Source organism: Echinops telfairi, unplaced genomic scaffold (genome assembly GCF_000313985.2).
Source record: "Echinops telfairi isolate 266 unplaced genomic scaffold, ASM31398v2 ScPeMD7_44;HRSCAF=162, whole genome shotgun sequence".
Classification (NCBI taxonomy): Eukaryota; Metazoa; Chordata; class Mammalia; order Afrosoricida; family Tenrecidae; genus Echinops; species Echinops telfairi.
In genome coordinates, this window is record NW_022103942.1 from 9,969,609 (window position 1) to 9,992,917 (window position 23,309).

The window sequence follows — 23,309 nt, forward strand, 5'->3', positions numbered from 1 at the left end:
CGCCGGCCGCCCCCGCGAGCTCGCCGCGGGGCTGGCGGACAAAGCCGGAGAGCCCGCGTCCAGAGCTATGTCCTTGTCCGCCGGCAGCGGCCACCAGCCCAGTCAGAGCCGCGCCATCCCCACGCGCACCGTGCCTATCAGCGACGCTGCGCAGCTACCTCAGGACTATTGCACCACGCCCAGGGGGACGCTGTTCTCCACCATGCCAGGAGGAACTCGAATCATTTATGATCGAAAGTTTCTGTTGGATCGTCGCAATTCTCCCATGGCTCAGACCCCGCCTTGCCATCTGCCCAATATTCCTGGAGTCACTAGTCCTAGCACCCTAATTGAAGACTCCAAAGTAGAAGTAAACAACTTGAACAGTCGTGACAGGAAGCATGCAGTTGGGGATGACGCTCAGTTTGAAATGGACATCTGACCATTCTGCAAGGAACAGAAAAGCAGCCCTGCTTGTCCCTGATTTGGCCAATAGCATCAACAATGAGAAGACAGAAGTGGTGGTACCAGCAGTTGCCTCCTCCTCTGGGTGCCAAATGATGCCAAGAAGAGTTTCATCTGATCATTTCCTCTCCCTGTTTCCCAATCCCCCCTCCCCAGTGAGACAGGTTTGCAGGGAGGACCCTTAGCATATTTTTGTAGAACTAAGCCACCTCACAGGAAAACAGCAAACTCTAGCTTCCCTGGTCAGTATTCTGTTGAGACCAAAACCCAAAAAGTCCTAGGTCAAATATGGACCCACCAATAGCCACTTGACTGGGAAATCTGGGAAGAAGATCCAGGGGTTTGAAGGGTTCACATTGTTCATGTGTCTGACCCTTGGGGGGAGAGAATCAGAGCTGATTTCCCTTTGACCTAAGGTTGCAGGTCCTTAGGGACAGGTCATGGTTTGTGGCCCTAAGGCATGTTGTGGAGGCTGCCACCCCCCACTCCTGTCTGTGGTGTTCTTCTTCCTTGTCCTTAACTTAGTACATTTGTCTGAAATGGTATCAGAGAGGGACCCTCAGTGACCAGCTGCTCACTTCCCGGCCCACCTGATCCTCCCTGCTGGCTTCTGGTTTCTTGCAGTCCCTTGATCTCCTTCAGAGAAACCCAAGCGAGTCTGTCCTCCCAGAACCACCTGCACCAAGGGACCGCAGCTGGCAATGAGGCCTCCACTTGCTGGGGAGGTCCGCCCATAGTGTTGCCCCCGGTCATACTTGGGATGTCTTCAGGAGAGTGTTGGCCTATAGGAACACCCAGACCCAGCAGCCCAGTTAGCATTGCCATGTTTGTTTTCTCAGATCCCTACTTCTTCAAGTTTGAGAATTGACTATCTGAATGTTCTTTTTAAAAAAACAAAACAAAAAAGAAAAAGAAACCCACAATGCAATATTTTCCCTTTGTGGGTCTGCTTTAGTTGGGTGCTGGGATAGATCAACATGGGCGAGGGGACTTCAGAGAGTTCATGGGCCCAATGGAATGAGAAGATGGTGAGGTTTTTTCCCATGAATGTTTTGAAGCCCCCTCGTAAGCATGTTCTCTCCAGTTTCCTTCCCTTTCCATTGTGCTCTGAACAGCCCACCTTTCTTCTTGCCTTCTTCCCTTTTTCTCTGGCAGGCCTTTCCCCCTTCATGTTTGTATCAGAGATACTGCAAGTCTTGGTATCTGATAATATCTGTCACTCTTATCTGAGGGTGACCTTTTATTTTTTTTATTATTTTTTTAATCAATTTATTAGGGCTCATACAATTCATCACAATACATACATCAATTGTGTAAAGCACATCTATACATTTGTTGCCCTCATCATTCCCAAAATTCTCTTGCCTCTTGGGTTCCCGGAATTCGCTCATTTTCCTCCCCCCCCCCTTCCCTTTATTTTTAAGATGACTACAGATCTATTTTTAGAGATGTTTCCAGTATACTTTTGAACAGCAACTTTGTACTTAAACAGCTTCCAGTATTGGGGAGGTCGGAAGCGCCCAGGGAAGACCGGGGTTCCAAGTCCTTATTCTTTGTCTCCCAGGCCCTGTGAGCTCTGTCCCCCTCCAGTTTGGGTGTGCATGTTTAGAGAGAGTAGTGGGTGCTTTGTGAAACCGGCCCATTTTGCCTTGCTGTGGGTTGTTGATGAAAGGCCTCATGCTCTTACCGTTTTTTCTTTCTCGCTCCCCTTCATCCCATCCCACCCACCTGCGGATATTGAGTGGCACCATAGTCACAGGGGAGGGACTCCACTTGAAGACTGACTGGGGTACCTGGCCCCTACTCAGAAGATGGTGAAGTATGTCCTGGATATTTCTGGCCTGATTCGGTGTCCTGAACCCTCTCATTAAGAGACCCCGTCCCAGGGTGAGAGTAAGCCAGCCCGCTGGCAAAGAAAGCAAGCTGTTGTCTTGTCTTTGGAACATGCTCTAGACAAAGTGAGGGAAGCCGGCTCAGGACCCTTGTACTGTGTTCTACTCCCAAATGTGGATCGTTCAGAGATCGAAACGTTTTCTTTTTTTTTTTTAACATTTTGTGAAGATTGATGTCTCTTAGGAATAAGCTGGATGGATCTTTAGTGTTTGGGGGATGCCAATCTGATGATGATAAAAAGTATTTTTGTTTGTTTGTTTAATATACCCCAGTTTTGGTTTCTATTAAACTCCTAATTTTATTTTGTGGACTCCTGGAAAAGGTTAAGTCACGCTGTGGTCTTGGTGCTCTCTGGGGAGTGTGGTTTTGGGGAAGGAAGCTTCCTTCTTGACGAGCTAGCCTTGGTATCCCGTGGGACCCGACCACAGCTAGCAGCAAGGTGATTCCCAGTGAGCTCACAGGCGTGTCCTCCTGGGTCTTTACAGCCTCGGGTGAGAACGCCACTTGCTCACTGAAGAATGGGTAGTGGATGGAAACCGTGAGGGGCTGAGTGATGGATGGCTCAGGGACTGCAGGCGGCTCAAGTTGAGGACATGGAGGTAGGATTTCTCGGGAGGGTCAGCTGTGTGACAGAGCAGCTGCCAGGCCCCCTGTCCTCTCCCAGGGCCTTCTACATGCTTGCTGCAGCTCTTCTCAGGAAGGAGGCCACTGCTGGAAATCCTTGGATGGCCCTAAGTCAGCATTGACCAAATAATTCCATGCGGCAAGAGACAAACTTGCAGTCGATGGCCCCGTGTTTTTCTGCTTGTAGGAAAATACAAGTGGCAGGGCTCACCACAGGCCAGAGGGGCCCTCTCAGGAGAAGCCCTAATGATTAGTAGCTTGGGTTATCCTGGCCTTTTTTCGGGTGTCTTAAATCTTCGTGTCCACCTTCATGTTTTTACAAGGAAACCCTGTTCCTGCGCTTGTTGGGGAAACCAACTTAACAAGAAATGGCTTTCTCCAAGTGCCCGCAGGAGATGTGCAGTGCGCCAGCTCTCCCTGCTTAATGTGGTTCCTCCAGCTCCCCTCCCTCCCCTCCCGGCTAAGTGAGCGTCATGGCCTCAAGTGCACAGGCCCAGAGAGGCAGCTTTCTCGATAAGGGGCTTCCAGGGCCAAGACTGTGCTCCTTCCATCTCTGCTGTCGCTGTGTACTGAAGTATGAGCACATCGCCACTGAAGTCTCAAACCAGCACACCCTGTGTGGGGACAGCCTCTGGGGTTAGGGTTGAAGAGCAGCTCCAGGGAGGGTCTTGTGAGGTTGTGGTCAGGCTATGCGTTTGGGCTGGAGGATTTGCTTCCAAGCTCACTCACTTGTTCTCTGACTGTTGGCAGGATGACCCCCGGTCCCCGTGTGGGCCTTTCATGGGGCTACATAGGTGTCTTCAGGGCAGGGCAGCTGGCACTCTCCAGAGAGAGGCCCTAGGAGGATGCTGCAGTGCCTTCTATGATGTGGCCTCTGACGCCACATTCACCGACCTCGTATGTGGAGCCGGAGCATAGAATTTACAGAGTCTGTTGAGAGTGCTCTTGCCACTGAAAACAAATCAAATCATGCTGCCAAACTGTGAAAGCAGACAAGCCCTCTCTCTTCCCAAATCCAGCTGCTGACTCAGAAGGTGAGAAGTCCAAATGCCAATTATCAGTAGTTCAAGGACACAGATTTCTGAGACTCAGACCTAGTGTCCCTAAGATTCATGCACCATGCATTTGCTCCCTCTCTTAACCAGGGATCGGCAAAGACAGGGAATTGAATCCTACCGGCCGAGCCACTACTGCCAATTTAACTGGGATCAGGATTGTAAAGTAAAGGGAGCAACTGTGAATTCGTTGTTAGGTTATTGGGGTAAAAACAGTCATTCATAGTGAAGCAGATGTTGCTATAAGAAGTCAATTCCCCACCAGAGCTAGTGCTTGGGACCTGCTCTCTCCAAACACCAGTTTAAAGAGACCTGGGCCAGGTATCTCACCAAGCAGCAGTGTCTCGTAAGTGTCTGCTTGTGCCTGCTTGGTCCAGAACTTCCTGGTAGAAGTGTGCTGCTAAAGAGAGCCAGCATGGTCTTCACCACGAAGCTTATGGGAGCTTTTCCACACAGTTCTTTTTTTTTTTTAATAGAGATAAAATTTTATTAGTGGTTACTAGGGTCAGTATACAGAAAGTGGGGGGTGGGGGGCAGGGGTGATGGAAAAACTCCATGGATCCATGGAATGGTACGCTTGCAAACAGATTCTTGTAATTGCTATCAATAAGGTTTAAACCTGTAAATAACTGAACAGGCAAAAATTGTGTGATAGATATACAAGGGGGCTTCAAAAGTTTGTGGGAAACTTCCATTATTTTAAAATTTATTTGCAGTCGTCACTGGGACTATTTCTTGCTGCTGATTTGTTTGCTGGCCTGCTCTTCCACCTGCATGACCAGGCTCAGGGCCTTCATGAAACTTTGCAGGGCTGAGAGGAACTTGGTAGGCTGGCGAGGGTGGATTCTGCTTTGTTCACCAGTGGTCATAGTCAAGCTGCTTGGTCATCTCGGAGAGCTTAAGTCAGGTTGGCCCTTGCTCTGAGCTGAAGAGGTGCAGGGAATCTCGGGCTGAAGACCCGCTGGGAGCGCCGACTACAAGGTGTTCAGGCTGCGGGCTCATCTCGTTTTACTGAGCATCTGCCGTGTATCCCAACACCCTTTCCCAACCACGGTTTTAGAAATGTCAGGCTCTGCATTTTCTGCAGCTCTGCTGGCTTCACCGTGTACTCCCCTGAGCAGCATGGCTGCCGAGGCAGCTCTAAGGCACTTCTTCAGACGGAAAGCGCTCATCTTTCACGGACCTTCACATTCTTTGATTCTTCTTTTGAGGTGGAGTAAAAAATAAATAAATAAAACCAAGCCAGTTGCCATGGAGTCAGTGTGGACTTGAACAACCCCGTGGGTGACAGAGTGGAACTGCCCTTGATTTTCTGGTGTCTTCTTTTTTTCCCCTCCAGAAGTAGATCTGGCCTTTTTCTGTGGTGCTTCTGCATGGCTTCAGACCTCCAGTCTCTCAGTACTGACCACTTGGAAAGCCTGTCTGCTGCTTGGATTACCTGCTCCTTGGAACTCTCGGGCCATACCTTCTCAGTTCAAACACTGTGGAAAGCCCTCGTCTCCTAGAATGCAGCTAACCAGAGAGCTCATCTGCAGCCAGTCTACTGAGGGCCTGCTTTGAATCAAGGCGGGGCTCAGCATGGTGGCAGCAGCGTGCCAGCATCAAATCTTTGTCTTTTCTCTCCACATGGGGAACCAGCCAGGGTCCTTTCTGTTTTGCATTGCTCCTCTGAGAGGAGGGCCCACTGCCTGTGTGTCTGATTCAGAACTTTCTGCTCAGCGAGTTTCCTGGGCGACATTGCATATGGGCAGCTACTTATTAACTTGTGAAGCACAGACACCTACCGATCCATGCCATCTGGGAGGGGGAGGGAAGTGTTTGCTTTAGCAAATCATCGTTTCTTTGCGAGGTCAATTTATGCCTGGACTTTGGGAGAGGGGCACATAGTTACCTCAGTTCTTTACCTCTGCTTTCAATAAAATGTCAGCTTCTGAGGCAGTTGGTCACACATCCTTAGAAAGCTTGTGTTCGGGAGCATGCCCTGGTCCTGTGATGGCTTTCTGGTTTAACTGCTGCAGTTCCCTTGAGGCTAGCTCAAGACATTTTGGCCAAACACTATTAATAATGGGTACTTTTAATGTTTTCAATTAATACTGCACTTTAACTGTCCTCTGGAATTTAAATGTCCTTCTCTAATTTGCTCCCGAAAGCTAAGACCAGTGGTCAGAGCCTAGATTTAACGAGGTCTTTGAGTCCCTGCCCGGTTGGTCTGTGGTTTCCTCTTCATTTCGCCTCTGCCTGCAGCCCGGGCAGCCCACACTGTATGTCATGGGTGCCATGCGGAGCCCTCAGTTAGATGACATAAAAGTCCCAGAGTGGACACTCCGCTCTGCCACCTTGCACGGGCAGGGGCAGGCTGACACACAGATGCTGCGATGCTTGATAATCCTTTGCTGCGTGAGATTCCAAAGGGAGCTCTTGCCGGTGCTTTAAAACCAAAATTCCTAGACAGCCAAGCTGCAAGGGTTCCACAGCTCTAGCCGGGGCAGCCAGTCAGGCCCCGGTGTGCCCACTTCCTCTGTAAGAAAAGGAAGCCCTGCCTGAGACGGGTGATGGTTACTCGAAACCATGGCATGTGTACCTGGGGGGGGGGGGCTGCAGAGTGTAGCGGTAATGGGTGAGTCGTGTGGGTGAGCCACCCTGCGCTTGGGGGAGCCCGTGCCTTTCCTTCACCTAAAGATGGGGCTCATCTCCTTCCTCTGTTGCCCCAGGACTAACTAAACCTTCCAAGGGGCAGGGGGTGGGGCTGGAGAGCCCAGAGGACATTCATGTGGTTAGGTGTCCTGTGTGATGCATCTTTCAGATGTTTTGTAAAGAAAATGCCTTTGCCTGTCTTGGTATTGCCAATGGCCTGCTCCCCTGGCGTTGGGACCAGAGGCAGCCACCATGGTCTCCCCTGCATGGTCGTCCCTTCAGCCCTCCAGCCACCTCACTGCTGGGCAAGGATAATAGGGGCACCAGGCAGGCCTGCGGAACTGTCATCTATATTTTAACTGTCCTTCAAAACCAGCAGGTGTTTGGAAATAAAGAAAATTCTCACCATTGGTTGCTGTTACAGTTAATAAAGATCTTGAGTTCAAAAAAAAAATCTTTGCCACTGTATAGAGAACATCGTTCTTTATCCATTTTCCAATAACGTCTGCATCATTCCCTTTAAACTTTCATAAGAAGTTCATTTAGCATACATATTTCTAGTTACATTCTGTTAATGGCAATAGAAGCCTTGAGGATGCTATCCCTGCTCAGAGCAGCCAATGCACAGAGAGGACCATAGGGCCACCTCCACCAACAGACACAACATTCCTCACTGGCCCATAGCACCACGGGAGACAACAATGGAGACACAAGGCTGGAATTATGCCAGCCCTGAGCCCACTACACCGAAGTGAGACACTGGGGTCATGCAACTGAGCAACAAGGGGAGCAGAGCAATGAAGTCCCCAGGAAATACCAAAAATAGACTGTGGAGCCAGGGTGTGATGCTGCATCAGACTCAACTGGAAAATGCTCATAATGAACAATAAATAGACCTTGAACTATTTATAGGCTTTGTTGTTGTTGTTGTTGTTGTTGTTGCCTTTTTGTAGTTGTTGTTGCTGTAGCTATTGTTTTATTTTCCATTGTTGCTTCTGTGTGCTCGGTCTTGTGTTTGTGCTATTTTTGTCACTGCTTGTCTATCTGGATGGGGTAGGAGGGATTAACAGGCCAGAAGAGAGAACAACGGGACGACAGTTCTGGGGGTTACATGGGAGAGGGAGAGGCAGGAAAGGAAGTGGATGTTAACAAACCCAGGGACAAGGGAACAACAAGTGACTGAAAATCGATGGCAAGGAGGGGTTAGGAGGTCTGACAGGGCTAGATCAAGGAAAATGTAACTGAGAGGAATTCCTGAAACTCAAATTAAGGCTAAACATGATAGTGGGATAAGGGGAAAGTAAAATGAAATAGAGGAAAGAACTAGGAGACAACGGGAATTTATAGAGATCTAATACAGGCATATACATATGTAAATATAGTTAAATATGATGATGGAGAAATAGATCTATGTACATATATTTATAGGTTTAGCATTAAGGAAGCAGATGGACATTGGGCCCCTACTCAAGTACTCCCTCAATACAACATCACTTTGTTCTAATAATCCAGCACTCTGAGATGCTCACCTTCCTGACATAATCGCTGAAGACAAAGTGGGTGCATAAGCAAATGTAGTGAAGATAGCTGAAGGTGCCCGGCTTGAAGAAAATAAGCAAGCAGCCATCTAGCTGAGAAGCAACAAAGCCCACATGGAAGAAGCACACCAGCCTGTGTGATCACGAGGTGTTGAAGGGACCAGGTATCAGGCATCAAAGAACAAAAAATCATATCATTGTGAATGAGGGGGAGTGCAGATTGCGGACCCAAAGCCTATCTGTAGGCAAGTGGACATCCCCTTACAGAAGGGTCACGGGGAGGAGACGAGCCAGTCTGGGTGCAGTGTAGCAACTATGAAACATACAACTTTCCTCTAGTTCTTTAATGCTTCCTCCCCGCCACTATCATAATCCATTTTACCTTACAAATCCGGCTAGACCAGAGGATGTACACTGATACAGATAGGAACTGGAAACATATTTATAGGCTTCCATAACAAATGATCCCCTCATGACCAGTGGTGAGAATGGCAATACTGGGAGGGTGGACAGAATGCGGGGGAAAAGGGGGAACCGATTATAAGGATTGATATATAATCTCCTCGCTGGGGAACGGACAACAGAAAAGTGGGCGAAGGGAGACGTTGGACAGTGTAAAACATGACAAAATAATAATAATTTATAAATTATCAAGGGTTCTTGAGGGAGGGGGCAGTGGGGAAGGAGGGAAAAATGAGGAGCTGATACCAAGGGCTCAAGGAGAAAGCAAATGTTTTGAGAATGATGATGACAACAAATGTACAAATGTGCTGGACACAATGGATGTATCTGTGAATTGTGTAAGAGTTGTACGAACTCCCAATAAAATGATTTTTTTTAAAAAGAAGCTTTCCCTTAATCTCTTTTTGTATTATCATCAAAACTGCTGTTAATATTCATGATTCTACCAATACCCTCTTCAATGCAATCTAGGGTCTTACAATGAAGCACATAAAAATCCCCCTAGATTCTACTCATTGACCTAATGCAAAGCAACTTCTATGTTTTAGATGTTTGGTAGAGGAGCACTTCAACTTCTAATTCTGTCTTAATCTTTAAGCATTGGTATAACAGAAATATCACAAGTGGTTGGCTTAAAAGAGAATAAATTGATTTTCTCACAGTTCAGGAGGTTAGAAGTCAAAACCCAGATTGTGCATCTAATGATAGGTCTAATCTATTTCACCTTCTAGTGTCCAGCAAACCTTATCCTATTCATCTGCCCCATCATTGGACAATCTGTTTGGGGCAGCTTGTCTCTGTGTCAATGTTGCTCCTTAAGACACTTACAGTGTTAGTTGTAGGGCACACCCTACATTAGTATGACCTAATTAACATAAAAAGAAAACCCTATTCACAAGTGGCATTTTTATCTACAGGTATAAGCATTAGGATTCCAGCATGTATCTTGTGGAAGGGATGCATAATTAAACCAATATCACCAAGTTGCATTCTTCTTTGCTTTAGAGTTTCCTTGAATTATCATTATTATGATGTGTACTGAAGCTTCTCCAGAGGCTTATGATAGTGTTTCAGTTTTTCTGATACCTACTTAACTCTTGCACCTTTTTTTAAGAGCTAGCTATGAATCTGCCAGAGAATGCCTAATGAAGCACAAGGTTAGGGAAACACAGGGTAATTGGAACCATGGGAATTTCATATTCCATGATTCGATTTATATGGAACCTTGGGAAAGTTACCTCAATTATTTTTTGTTTTTTCATTTGTTTTGAAATTCACCTTTTTCACCTCTCAAATCTAGGATGAAAACTTCTCTTGAAGATCATTTTCGGGGAAAATGTGTCAAACACATGTCAAAACTCGGTAAGTAGTGGAAGTTGCTTATTGTCTAAAGGGTCATTGTTAATTCTATAATGTGAAGATTTTCAGTGTGTGTATTTATGATCAATGCATTTGTCGTGTTTCTACTTTTTCTTCCTATACCTAAAAGATGAAGTAGATGTTGTTAATACTGTATTAAAGGAGAAAATCTTCAGTATCCCCGCTAAGCCTGCAACTAAAATCCTATGCTGGCTTGCATAGTCCTTCCATCATTATTTCAGCTGAAATGATAAAATTAAAATGAGTGGCTTAGAGCTGTTGTGGCTGTAATGTAAGCAAGTCCACAAGGCAAGTCACCATACCCATGATCCTGTTGTTATTTAAAAAGAATACTGTTTTTATTACTATATGTGGGGGTGAGGAAGGTTTACATGCCCTCCTCTTCAATTCTTTTCCTCACCTGTATTTTCTTTTCAGTATTTTATTGTTTAATTGATATGTCACTTTGTGTTCTTATGATTTATTCCAGTGATATCACTACAATGCTGACTTCACCCGACAGGCACACACCTAGACAAATATTTTACTGAATTTTGCCCAATGAGATTTTTTTTCTCAAGCTTCTCTAAATCTGTGAAGTTACCATCATGAGTGTTTAAACGTGAGGGTCATTCAACATTTATTCAAAATCCGTTCAGAAGAGTTAAACAAATTTTAAAATTTTGGTCAAGGAAAAACACTAATTCCCTCAAGGTATCTTTACTGTAATTTGTTAAGCCCTACATACATAGGGGTAAAGGGGAATTTTTTTAATCCAACCGTTGTCTCATTCTAGTGAGGAGACCGAACCTTGATAGCCATGCCTTCTGTCCTGTCACCTCTCAAATGCTCAGATTTCCAGCAGCCATTCCTTTTTGTCTGTGTTGATGAGGCAAGCTGCTAACAGCCTTTGTCATTTCCAGTTTTCACACATTTTCTTTTTGCAAGAGTCCTTGCCATTTCAATTTTTCACACATACCCCGTTTCTCTTTCTTGCCGTGTGTGTGTGTGTGTGTGTGTGTGTGTGTGTGTGTTATGTGAGTGAAAACTACTCTCAACAGCCTGCTGCCACAGGCTAGACTGTAAGCAGGCACCACTTCAGAACTGTCAAACAAAATGAAAGTAAAGCAAATCACAAAGGAGGCAGTTGGTTATGATTATGCCTGGGGATCTAACTCTAGCTATGTCAGGTCATTTTGGATCATCAAGAACGTCTGAAGTATGTGTGTGTGAAGAGGGGGAGCATTTCACCTCCACTTTTGCAGCCACCCTGTCCATTCTCACAAGAACACTATCCATCAAAAGGATGCCTCCTGGGGCTTGCTGTGGAGGAGTTGACTACCAAGCAGCAATCATGGCCAACTCAGTATGCCTGTACTCCTGTCCTGACACTTGTTGTAAGGCCACAAAGTCACTATGGGGATGACGAGATGGACTTTTCAGCAGTTGTAGTGCAGGTACTTTTCTAAGTGTTGTTGAATCACTGATGGTTCTCCTCAGAAAGCCTAAACAATATCCTCACAGTTTTGGAGATGTAAGTGGGGAGAGTGTCTCTTAGCTTTTCTCCAAAGAGTGCTTCCTTCATGCAGGTCAAGATGATTTGAAGGAATGAAAACTATTGAGTGTCCTTTGCATCCTATTTCAATGAAACCGGAGTGGGCATTACTTTGCAATGTATCTGTCTTCTAGGTAGAAACCATATACAAATAAAATATGCTTCTTGAAGTAGAATCACTTGTGAGGGTAATGTAGCTATGAACCTACTTTGGTCAATTTTCTTTTCTAGCTGTGCAAGTGATGGTATACACCAGTGTTTCCCAGAGTGGGCAATGCTATCCCCTGGGAGCAGCGGAGGTGGGGTGCTAGAATGATCTAGAGGGACTGCAAAAGTAGATACTTATACTTTATCCTGGATTATGAGCTACAGCACAAAATTTTTAATTGCCAGAGAGACTCTGAGTGGTTTTCTTGTTCTGAGAATGGGGCAGTAGGCCAAATAATTTGGGAAACTATGATATGCACCTAGGAAATATGACTCCTAAAATCAGCATTGAAAAATGCTGATATCGCTTCTTCAAAGACCTGAACTACTGCTAGGTGGATAACACACTAAGCTTTCAGCTTTTCAGGTTTCAAGGCTTTGCTGACATTATTGTTTAATAAGTCCTACGCTGAGAATCTGAAAATAGGAATTGCCTGATATACCACCTACCTATACCTTTTAGGCCCCAGGAGATTCTACCTTTTTATTTCTCTCTGTATGAGTGGTAATTTAAAACAAAAAGTTTCTTTGAGTTTATTTCAGTACCCAATGACAACCCCTGAGATGAGCAGAGGTCATGTTCACATTCAGACGAACTATTGCACAACCAACAGTTCCCCTCTTATTACTTGTGACCCCTAATGGGCTTTTCCTGCTGTGGTCTCAACATCCTAATCCATAGAGTATGAACCTTAGTCTTTGTAGTTCCTTTATTCCGTAACGGAAATGAAGTCTCCCAGTTTAAATGCCACTGTAGGAATTTCTGCTCCATGTGGAGAGCTGCCTTTGCTGTAAGATCCTTCTAATATGTTACTTCAGTGGGAGGTAGAAAGAATCAGTAATCATTTTTTATGACACTATACATTTGCAAACAGCTTAGTGGAAGTTAAAAGAAGAGTAGTGTGTTTAAGGGGATTATAGGTCTGGACAGAAAATTATGAAAGACTTAAGTATTTTGGGGTTGGATATATTCTGTCTGGGGTCAAAATGGAGTTTTACAGTTATTGGTGGGTGGAGACAGCCTATGTAAAGAGGATTTTGCTAAAAAAAAGTTGGCAAAGTGTTCATTTTGAGTGGGGGTATATGCTGGTATTTTGAATTTCAGTTTAGCACAGTTCAGACTGATATCTGGGTTCTGACCTTGTTTTATTGATGACAAGCTGTGTGACCTCTAGTCAATAAACCCTTCCCTCCTTATCCATAAAATAAAGGATTTGAGGATGATTTTAGGTGATATTCTGATCTTCCCTAAGGTAGTTTTGCAATTGGTTGATTTTCTATGATCGTCATCATGAGTACTGGTAACCAAGTCTTATAGGTGCTCTATATTCTGGGCTTTTCTAGAAGCTTTATGGTTGAATGGAAATTTGTGACTAGATCATGCACATTAGAACTTCTATAAGCACTCTCTAACAAAAATGACATGCCTCACTTCTGAGCTACAACATCCATTTGCCATAAGTACTTTTATCCTGCGCATGGCTACCAGCAAAATCATGATGGAGACTACTCTGTCAGCTTGAATCTTTGAAGTATTACAATGAACAGGACCCCTTCTTCCACCCAGTGGACCTGAAGTAGGAGTGAAAAAACAAATATTTATTATTTTAACACACTGAGGTTTTGAGGTAGGTATGCACTATAAACTAGCCCATCTTTACTGATATGTCTGTCTCCCTTGTTGTACTGTAAACATCTGAATGGGAAAATAAAGTTGCTTGTAGCCTTTGAAGATTTCTACCTTGTAGCAGAAGGTGATCAATAACTTTTGTCGTAATTATTGCCCTTCCTGAATAAATGTTTTGACAGCGTAACTGAGTTATAATATAGAAAGGAGGAGATCATTATATTTTAAAACTCTCTTAAGTACAATGAGACTAGTGACACATAGGAGTCCTGGTTATGCATTAGGCTGCTACCATAAGGTCAGCAATTCAAAACCCCAGCCACTCTGCAGGAGAATGATGAGGCTTTTTACTCCCACAAAGAGTTACCGGTTCTACACTGCCCTATGGGACCGCTGAGTCAGAACCAACTTGATGGCAGTGGGTTTGGTGATAGACCACAAAGAAGCAAACATAAAATATTAATGGTAAGTAAAATATATTGCGACAAGGGTTCAAGTTCGAACATGCATGGGTTTATTCCAAATGAAATGAGTTTAAACATGGCTCTACAATCAGTAGATGGTGACAGACAAGTTCGGTTATGCACTTATCTTAGCCACATTAGAACATAATAAAATACAGAGCCTATCAAAATAGTGACTTCCCAAGGAATCCATTGGGCCAATTAAATTCAAGACAGAAGACAGCTCAGAGGGTTGTGGAGACTGTTCTTGGGGATTTCAAAGGGGGTAATCTTGATAGATTTTCTCGAAGAATATAGTACAATTATGGGGACTGATTAGGAAGAAACTTTTAAGAAAATGGAAAATTATACTGTGAGAAAATGGCCAGGAAATTTTCTCTGGAGAGAGAGAGAGAAAGAGAGAATACAGCACAATGAATGATTCTTTAAGGAAATTAAGGACTAACCTATGGTAATTTCCTTGTGAAACCTGTAAGCCAAAGTAGTGTGGAGATGGCATCAAAAGGGAGAGGAAAATCACCACCACCACCAGCAGCAGCAGCAGCAGCAGCAGCAGATGACCAAAATCAATTCCTATGAAGCTAATGTAAGACTTGCCTCTACCCCCAACCTTCCTTACCAATTCTGATACCAACTGTCCTTCCCATAGCTCAGCAGTTCTCAACCTGTGGGTCATGACTCCTTTGGGGGTCAAACGACCTTTCAAAGGGGTCACCCAATTCATAAGAGTAGCAAAATGACAGTAATGAAGTAGCAACGAAAATAATTGTATGATTGGGGGTCACCACAACATGAGGAACTGTATTAAAGGGTCGCGGCAATAGGAAGGTTGAGAACCACTTCCATAGCTCTATATTTCTCTGCAATGTTTGATAATTCATTGCAATGAACACACAGAACTAACAGACCATAATCATGATTATGTGGGTTTTTTTAAAAACAAGGATATTATCAGGTTACGAATGCTTAGGATAAAAATATTTAGACAAAGGCAAGCCTCTCTTTGTTCTTTGGTGTCTCAGTCACATGGCCTATCAGCCTCTGCTCTGTTATGCAGTTACAAAATACTTTTGGAGCTGACAATAGATTCCTGAAGGGCACGCTACTCCATCATATGCCTCAGCCCAAAAGGACTTATCTCTAACTCCATTGTTCAGCAAACCTAGCTTCCCCAATTATATGCCAGGATGCACCTACTCCACAAGCTATCCTTCTGCCTAAAGACATACATATTTGTTTGGGTCAGGAATTCCACCTGTCTTTTCACTGGAGTGAGAGAAATTAAGCAAACTAATAGAGAAGCAAACAAACAAACAAAAATGAATCTTTCAATTCATTTTTTGTGAACAATCTCTGGAAGAGTTTTGGATATAATACACTTCATAGAGCAAGGATATGATAGCATTTTGTAATATCAATGACACTCCAGCACCATTGGATCAGCTGGATCATATCAAAGTGAGTTGCCTGGCAGCTGGAACCTATTATAGAGCCGTCTCCTTCTGATTAATAGGTCACAGTAGCATATGCATAATGAGGGACATGTTTCTCTTTTTAGTTGTGGGAGGGGCCAGAGGAAATTATGTATCCTTTATTTTAGTAGGAAAATCTTGAATGAAATGTCATATTCATTACAAATATCTTTTATTCCAGTAGCCTAAATGGTGAGTATACTTATGGAACTCCCTGGATAGGATCCAGAGCAATCAAATTGAAAACATCTGTGGAAAGAGAAAATGGAGAAACTCAATATCATCAGTTAAAACGAGACCAGAGATTGACTATAGAATTGACTATCAATTGCTCATATACAAGTTTAAATTGAAGCTAAAGAAAATTGAAACAAATCCACAAGAGCTAAAATTATGATTTTGAGTATATCTCTCCTGGACGTAGAGACCATCATAAACATAGATATGATACAGTTAACACTAATGACCCAAGACCAGAGGAATTGTGGGATGATATCAAGCATATCATACATAAAGAAAACAAATTATCATTAAAAACACAGGAATGAAAGCTAGTCAGTCTCATGAAGATAAGTATTTCATGGCACCATTATTATAAAGGAAAAAAAGTGATTTTTCACAACAACGAAAAGGACTTTAAGAACATGACAAGGCTGGAAATGGGAGGGAGAAGAAGAGAGGTGGGACATGGAGGGGCTAAGGGAGGATGGGTGGGGGTAAAAAGACAGAACCACATACTCTCAGGTGGGAAGAGCAGGGTTACTGGGATACTGGCACTTTCTGATGTGATGTTCTGTACAACTACTTACACTATGTTTTCTCTTTGTTATATTTCACAAGTAAAGGGAAATAAATAAATTAAGCCTGAAGTTGCAACACTGAAGAAAGCATCAATGAACACAGAATTCAGAGTGCATGTACCACAAATCAACATCCAACAATTTTGAGATGCAGAATATGATTCTGTTTCAATTTCGGTCTTCGCGCAAAGTTATAGCAACTATCCATATATCAACTGTGTTTTTATTTATTCCTCAGGGACCTTGATTGCCTTTCCAGTGCATAAACTGTCAGGTGGCTCCTTTTTGTTAATGACCTTATGCTTGCTGATTGGACCTAGGAAGAAAGAAGTATCAATGACCCTAGGCTTATTGATAAAACATTTGCATGTTAAAGGGTGGGAAATTAAGCTGTCAAAAATGGAGGTGTCTTTCACTTCAGTGAAATTTCTAGTGGTTCATTGGTGTGGGACTTGTCAAGATTTTCCTACTAAAATAAAGGATACATAATTTCCTCTGGCCCCTCCCACAACTAAAAAGAGAAACATGTCCCTCATTATGCATATGCTACTGTGACCTATTAATCAGAAGGATACGGCTCTATAATAGGTTCCAGCTGCCAGGCAACTCACTTTGATATGATCCAGCTGATCCAATGGTGCTGGAGTGTCAATGGCAGAAAGAGATGCGGTTTAGAGTCTATGGCAGCTCCCTACTGGCAAATCAACTTGTAGACCCTTAGGCTGCCATGGAAGCCGCTTTGCCACATGTTGATTCATGTTTTGGCTAGTTGGCCATGGACTTGAAAGGAGCATGATTGGAAATTGTGTTACTAGGAGGTGGTGGAATAGATATGCAGATAGGCTTGTCTGAATGAGCAAAAAAAGTGAAGATGTTTGTGTTCTGTATGAGTGTACATATGAATGCAGAGTTACCTCTGCAAAGGAGCATTTTTAACAACCAAGTGAATATGATGGCATATGCTATAGAAAAAGTCATCCTCTTTCCCCAGCCCCTCCCTCCTGTCATTGCCCAATGGGCTCATCAACCAAGTGGCCATGGTGGCAAGGATTGAAGGTATGTGTGGGCTCACTTGACTACTGCCACTGCTGAGTACTCAATCTATCAGCAGCAGGGGCCAATACTGAGTTCAAGGTACGAGACCATTCCTCTGGTAGATCAATCAGCAACTTGGCAGCCACTTAGGGCCACTTCTATCATGGAAACGGCTGTGTTTTGTTCTACCTGGAACAGATTTCTAACTCTGTATATGAATTTGCCTTCCCTTCCCACAATTCTTCTGCCAAAGCTACCGTAAGCTTACAGAATACCTGATCCACTGGCGTGTTATCATGCACAGCGTCACCTCAGATCAAGGGACTCACTTCATAGCAAAAGAAGAGTCTGGGGCCCCATGCTTATGGAATCAATTAGTATCACTATTTTATTCATAATATTTCTGAAACAACTACTTGGCACAATGTTGGAATAACTTAAAAATACAATTACAGTGGTAGCTAGGTAGTTATACCATATGAGGGTCGGGTAATATTCTCCAGGAAACTGTATGTGCTCTAAACCAGCTGCCTATATTTACAGTTGTTTCTCCAATTGCCAGGCTTCATAGATCCACGAACCAAGGGATCCAAATGCGAGTGGCACCATTCACTACTACTCCTAGTGACCCACTAGCAACCTTTTTGGCTTCCTCTCCCTGAAATCATGTGCTCTTTGGGTCTGGAGGTTCCAAAGAGATGATGACTACTATTTGGAGATTCAGCACTGATTCCATTGAACTCCAAGTTAAGAATGTCTCCTACCCATTCATGCTTCTGGATCCACAGGTAAAGAAGGGAGTTACTGATTATATTGAACTAATATTACATAACAGAGATAAGGAATATGTATGGAATCCAGGAGATTCCTTAGTATGTCTTTTAGTGCTCCCATGTCCTGTGATTAAATTTAGTGGTAAACTCAACTCACTGCCATAGAGTTTATTCCAACTCATAGCAATCATGTAGGACAGAAAAGAAATCGCTCCTGTGAATTTTTTTGTTTGTTTTGGTTTTTCTTTCTTTCTTTTTAATCGTTTTATTAGGGGCTCATACAACTCTTATCACAATCCATACATACATCAATTTTGTAAAGCGCATTTGTACATCCATTGCCCTCATCATTCTCAAAATATTTCCTCTCCACTTAAGCCCCCAGCATTAGGTCCTCATTTTTCCCCTCCCTCCCTGTGAATTTATGAGGCTGTAAATCTTTATAGGATTAGAAAGCCTCAGCTCTCAGTTCTGAAATGATAACTAATGGTCCAGATCCTCAAAGAGTTAAGAGTTGGATCACCCTGCCAGGCAAAGAATCTCAAACAGCTGAGGGGATTTATGAAGGGAGAATAGTGTGGAATAGTGTGGAATAGTGGTGAGAAAAGGTAGTTTTAAATACCAGCTACTGCCACTTGATCAATTGCTGAATTGAGCACTGTTATTGTTATTATTTCCTTCTCATATGCATGCACCAAATATTTACTATTTGTTCATTTATAAAATTTAAGATGTAAATAAGATAGTGCACTTTCAGTTGTATATATGTTAGTTGTATCATGTTAAATGCAAGTATGCCTCTACAATTGTCTTTGAAGATTATGCATGGTTTTAGGAAGTGTACAGTTGCCAAGTTGACAGAGTGTGGACTTTGATAGTTGGGCTTTGGGGCAAGATGGCTGTGTCAGGATTTTCAGTCATTTGAAAGTTATGGTCTACTAATTCCCCATGATGTTACATGAATAATAATGAGGGTGGCACACAACCCCCTTACTCTGGTCACAGCCCTGATGCAATTAAAAGGAGGTTTCCTCAGGGTGTGACCTACTTCCTTCAGGAATAGTTGCTGTGGAAGGCTTCCTTGCTCTTTGCATGGTCTGAATCCTGCATCTAGCCCTTTGACTCACAATTCTTTGGACTTGAGCCACAGGCCTTCCATGTGTCCTGCCATTCCTAGGAGCCATCGGAGGCATGCCATCTGGTTTGCTGACATTGGATATATTTGCCACCCCAGTCGAGAACCTCAACAGCTGCCTCTGTGCCCGGTAGTGTTCTTCCCAATCTTGAGAGCATCAAGCTGGGAGCGTTGCCAGTCAGGAGAAGCCTCCAACTAAACCTCGGAACAATGCGCTTGAAACCAGACTGGACCTAGGCTTTCCTACAACCAGGTGAGGTTTTCTTGATGGAAATGTTAATATAAATATGAGCATGAGTATGGGGATAATAGATATACAGGCACAGATACAAATACAAATATCACTGGTTTTGCTTCGCTGACACAACTATCATGCTAGATAAACTAGAGTACCAGAAACAAAGAAGACCCTCAAATAAATGGATTGACACAGTGGCTACCAGAACGTGCTCAAATATGGGAATGGCAGGGAAGATTGTGCAGGACCAAGCAGTGTGTACATAGGTTCGCTATAACTCAGAACCTACTTGAAGACACTTAAAAAGAACAAAATAGAGTCAAAATTGTGTAGATGGTCTACTGAATGCTTGAGAAGCTCAAGCTGCTTTCGCTTGGCTACCTCATAGTATTCTGTGTCCATTACCTAGTGATATAGTGGTTATGGGTTGGCCTGCAATCCACCAAGTAAGCAGTTTTGAAGCCACCAGCTGTAGCGAGGGAGAAAGATGAGGCTTCCTACTCCCATAAAAAGTTACAGTCTCTGAAACCTCCTGGGGCAGTTCTACCCTGTCTTATAGGGTTGCTATGAGTCAGCATCAACTCCATGGCAGCGAGTTTGGTTTAGAAGATTTATTTCTCTTTTCTTCTGCCATTATATAAGGAGTATGCAAAGTGTACTATGCTATACAAATTATACTATGTTAATACTGTAATTTGCTAAATGCAATTAGGATGAGGATCAACTAAAAATTCAAAATAAATAGAAACTCTCCATGCCACTTGGGATTATCTGCTTTGTTGTTCTCATGATGCTTTGCAATTTACATAGTTTTATTACTTAATATTTCTTGCAATTATGCCCTTATTTTTTAATGTTATTTGAAAAGACAGGTAGATTTGTTTATATCTATCTGTCTTTTCCTTTAGAATTGATCAATAGCTCACATTTCCAGTCCCTTTTGCCTTGGCGAAAAATATTGATTTTTCATGAAATCCTGCAATGCCACCTTGTGGATACATGTTGATAGCTATGGTCTGTGTAAAACTAGGCTCTGTGATACATTTTATTTCCGTATTTTTTCCAAGGTTAAAAATAAAACCAGAATAAATTTCATAGTGAGTGCCCTTATTTGTTTTCTTGACATTTACAAAAGCTAAAACCAAACCCACCGTTGAGTCGATTCTAACTCATAAGATTTTGTTGCTGCTGATAGCTTATGCTGAGTATTAGTTTAAAGTGTTCACTCCATCAAAACTACCACTGCAAAAGGTTCGGCTTCAACTAAACAGTTCTTGCTTTTTAGAGAGTTAAACAATGTCTATAAACTTATTTGGATGTGATTTTGTAATCCAGCTACAATATTTTACTGTGGCATTATGTATCCAATATCCCACTGAACACATCTAAATATATATGTATATGTATATCCAAACCAAAATCACTGCCATTGAGTCAGTGCTGACACATAGCAACACCCCTGTGGGTTTCTGAGACTCTAACTGTTTACAGGAGTAGAAAGCACAGTCTCCCCCATGGAGTAGCTGGTGGTTTCATACTGTTGACCATGCGGATCATAGCCCATCACATAACCACTGCACAACCAGGGCTCCTAGTTATATATATTTACATATAGCCCTATAGTGCAATGGCTAAAGCATTGGGCCACTAACTGAAGGGTCAACAGAATCAACTTGAGCATAGTTCATCGCGTTTGGGATATAAGGCATCATCAGAACAAATAAATCTTACCATAGTGAATGATGGGGGTTAGTGCCACTGGAGATCCCCTTGCACAGGGGTCTCAGGGAGGAGACTAGCCAGTCAGGGTGCGATGTAACAACAATGAAAAATACAACTTTCCTCTAGTTCCTAAATGCTTCCTCCCCCCCGCCCCACCCTCCCACTATCATCATCCGAATTCGACCTTGCAAGTCTGGCTAGACCAGAGGATGTACACTGGTACAGATAAGAACTGGAAACACAGGGAATCCAGGGCGGATGAGCCCTTCAGGACCAGTGGAGTGAGTGGCGATACTGGGAGGGTAGAGGAAGAGTGGGTTGGAAAGGGGGAACCGATTACAAGGATCTACATGTGACCTCCTACCTGGGGGACGGACAACAGAAAAGTGAGTGAAGGGAGACGTCGGACAGGACAAGATATGACAAAATAATAACTTATAAATTATCAAGGGCTCATGAGGGAGTGGGGAGCAGAGAGGGAGGGGGAAAACTGAGGAGCTGATGCCAGGGGCTTAAGTGGAGAGCACATGTTTTGAGAATGTTGAGGGCAATGAATGCACAAATGTGCTTTACACAATTAATGTATGTATGGATTGTGATAAGAGTTGTATGAACCCCTAATGAAACGATTAAAAAAAGAAAGAAAGAAAACAGAGAAATTCATGATGGGACCAACAAATGTACAAATGTGCTTGACACAATGAATGTATGTATGGATTGTGATAAGAGTTGTACGAGCCCCCAATAAATGATTTTAAAAATGCAGAGGGAAAAAAATATATACACGTGTGTGTTAAAGACATATATAGTTATCTACACATAAAATGTTGCTGAGGCTTCCTCTAATCCTGATGTCAAATTCATCTTCATATAATCTAGCTTCACCCATATTTGCTCAGCATACAGATTACATAAGTATGGTGAAAGGATACAATTCTGATACATACCTTTCCTGATACTAAACAGTGTTGTATGCTCCTGTTCTATTGGAATGACCGCCTCTTAGCCTATATGCAAGTTGCACATGTGCACAATTAAGTGTTGGGTAAAGCCCTGTTCACAATGCTATGAATATTTGTTATAATCCACATAGTTGAATGGCTTTTCATAGTCAATAAAACACATTATATTTTCAGCCAAGATCCATGTGATATCAACAATATCTTTTGTTCGATATTTCTTCTGAATCTCTGGAATTTTCTTCTGGATCTACTGCTGTTAACATTGTTGAATTATATTCAGTTAAACTATTACTTCTGTATATTATTTGATAATTTCCACATTCTGTTGGACCACCTTTCTTTGGAATGCTCGCAAATATAGGTCTCTTTGAGTTGATTAATCAGGTATCTGTCTTCCAAATTTCTTGACATAGACAGCTGAGTGCTTCCAGCATTTCATTTGCTTGTTGAAATATCTAAATTATTTCATTAACTTCTGAAGCTTTGATTTTTGCCAACATCTTCAGCGTAACGGGCTTCTCCTCAATTCTTTATGGTATGCTACCCCTTGAAATAGTTGAACACTTTCAAGCACTTTTGCAGGTCCTTCCCCAGGCTGTGGGACCAGGATTTGGTAGCTGGTGCTGAGGAAAAAACCTTTGGTTGCATCCTTGCCTGGGTCTGTGCCAGTGGCAGCTGTCAATCAATGGGGCGAAGAAAAAAAAAGAAATAGTTGAACACTGATCCATTCTTTTCTTAACTTTTATGTATTTACTTAACTACTTATTCATTTATTCATTTTTAATTGGTTTAAAGTGTACACTTTGGTGGTGCTGTAAATTAGGAACTGAGCAGAGTTGGCTATTCCAATCCCCTAGTCACTCCCTAGGGAGAGAGATAGGTAATCTTCTGTAAATGTTTACTCTCAGAAACCCTATATATAATTTCTATGACTTGGAATTAACTCAATTGCAGTGAGTAAATACATCTTGGAACCTTGATGGTGCAGTGAGTTAAGCATTGATCTGATAACAATCAGGCCAGAAATTTGAACACACCAGCCACTACAGGAAGAAAACGAGACCATATGTTTCTATAAAGATTTACAACCTTGGAATCCCTGTAATACTGTGTTCTTCTCTGTACTGTAGGGTCACTATCAGAATCAACTGAAGGCAGAGGATTTAATGTTTGGTATACAGTGAACCCTCGCCACTTCGCGCTTCGACTTCCGCGGCTTCACTCTATCGCTGTTTTTGCGTAACAGCACCCACTGCCTACACCCGCTCCTTCAGAGGAAAAAGACGGCGACCCACCTGTAGAGTACATCC

The 23,309-nt window shown here is 43.0% G+C and overlaps 1 protein-coding gene and 1 non-coding gene across 2 annotated transcripts; both read left to right on the forward strand.

The window, feature by feature from the left end:
* Positions 1–59: 59 nt before the first annotated feature.
* On the forward strand, positions 60–744 carry LOC101659343 (eukaryotic translation initiation factor 4E-binding protein 2). The gene has a single exon (XM_004711197.2). It carries the CDS (start codon positions 68–70, stop codon positions 419–421), a length of 354 nt encoding a protein of 117 aa, XP_004711254.1. The 5' UTR covers positions 60–67; the 3' UTR covers positions 422–744.
* A 21,822-nt stretch (positions 745–22,566) lies between these two features.
* Positions 22,567–22,695, forward strand: LOC115869779. Its single transcript, XR_004046367.1, has one exon. It is a non-coding gene; the product is annotated as a small nucleolar RNA SNORA30/SNORA37 family (small nucleolar RNA).
* Positions 22,696–23,309: the final 614 nt, after the last annotated feature.

Bases quoted from the DNA above. Each gene is read 5' to 3' on its own strand.
- LOC101659343 (XM_004711197.2), top strand. From the start codon at position 68: ATGTCCTTGTCCGCCGGCAGCGGCCACCAGCCCAGTCAGAGCCGCGCC.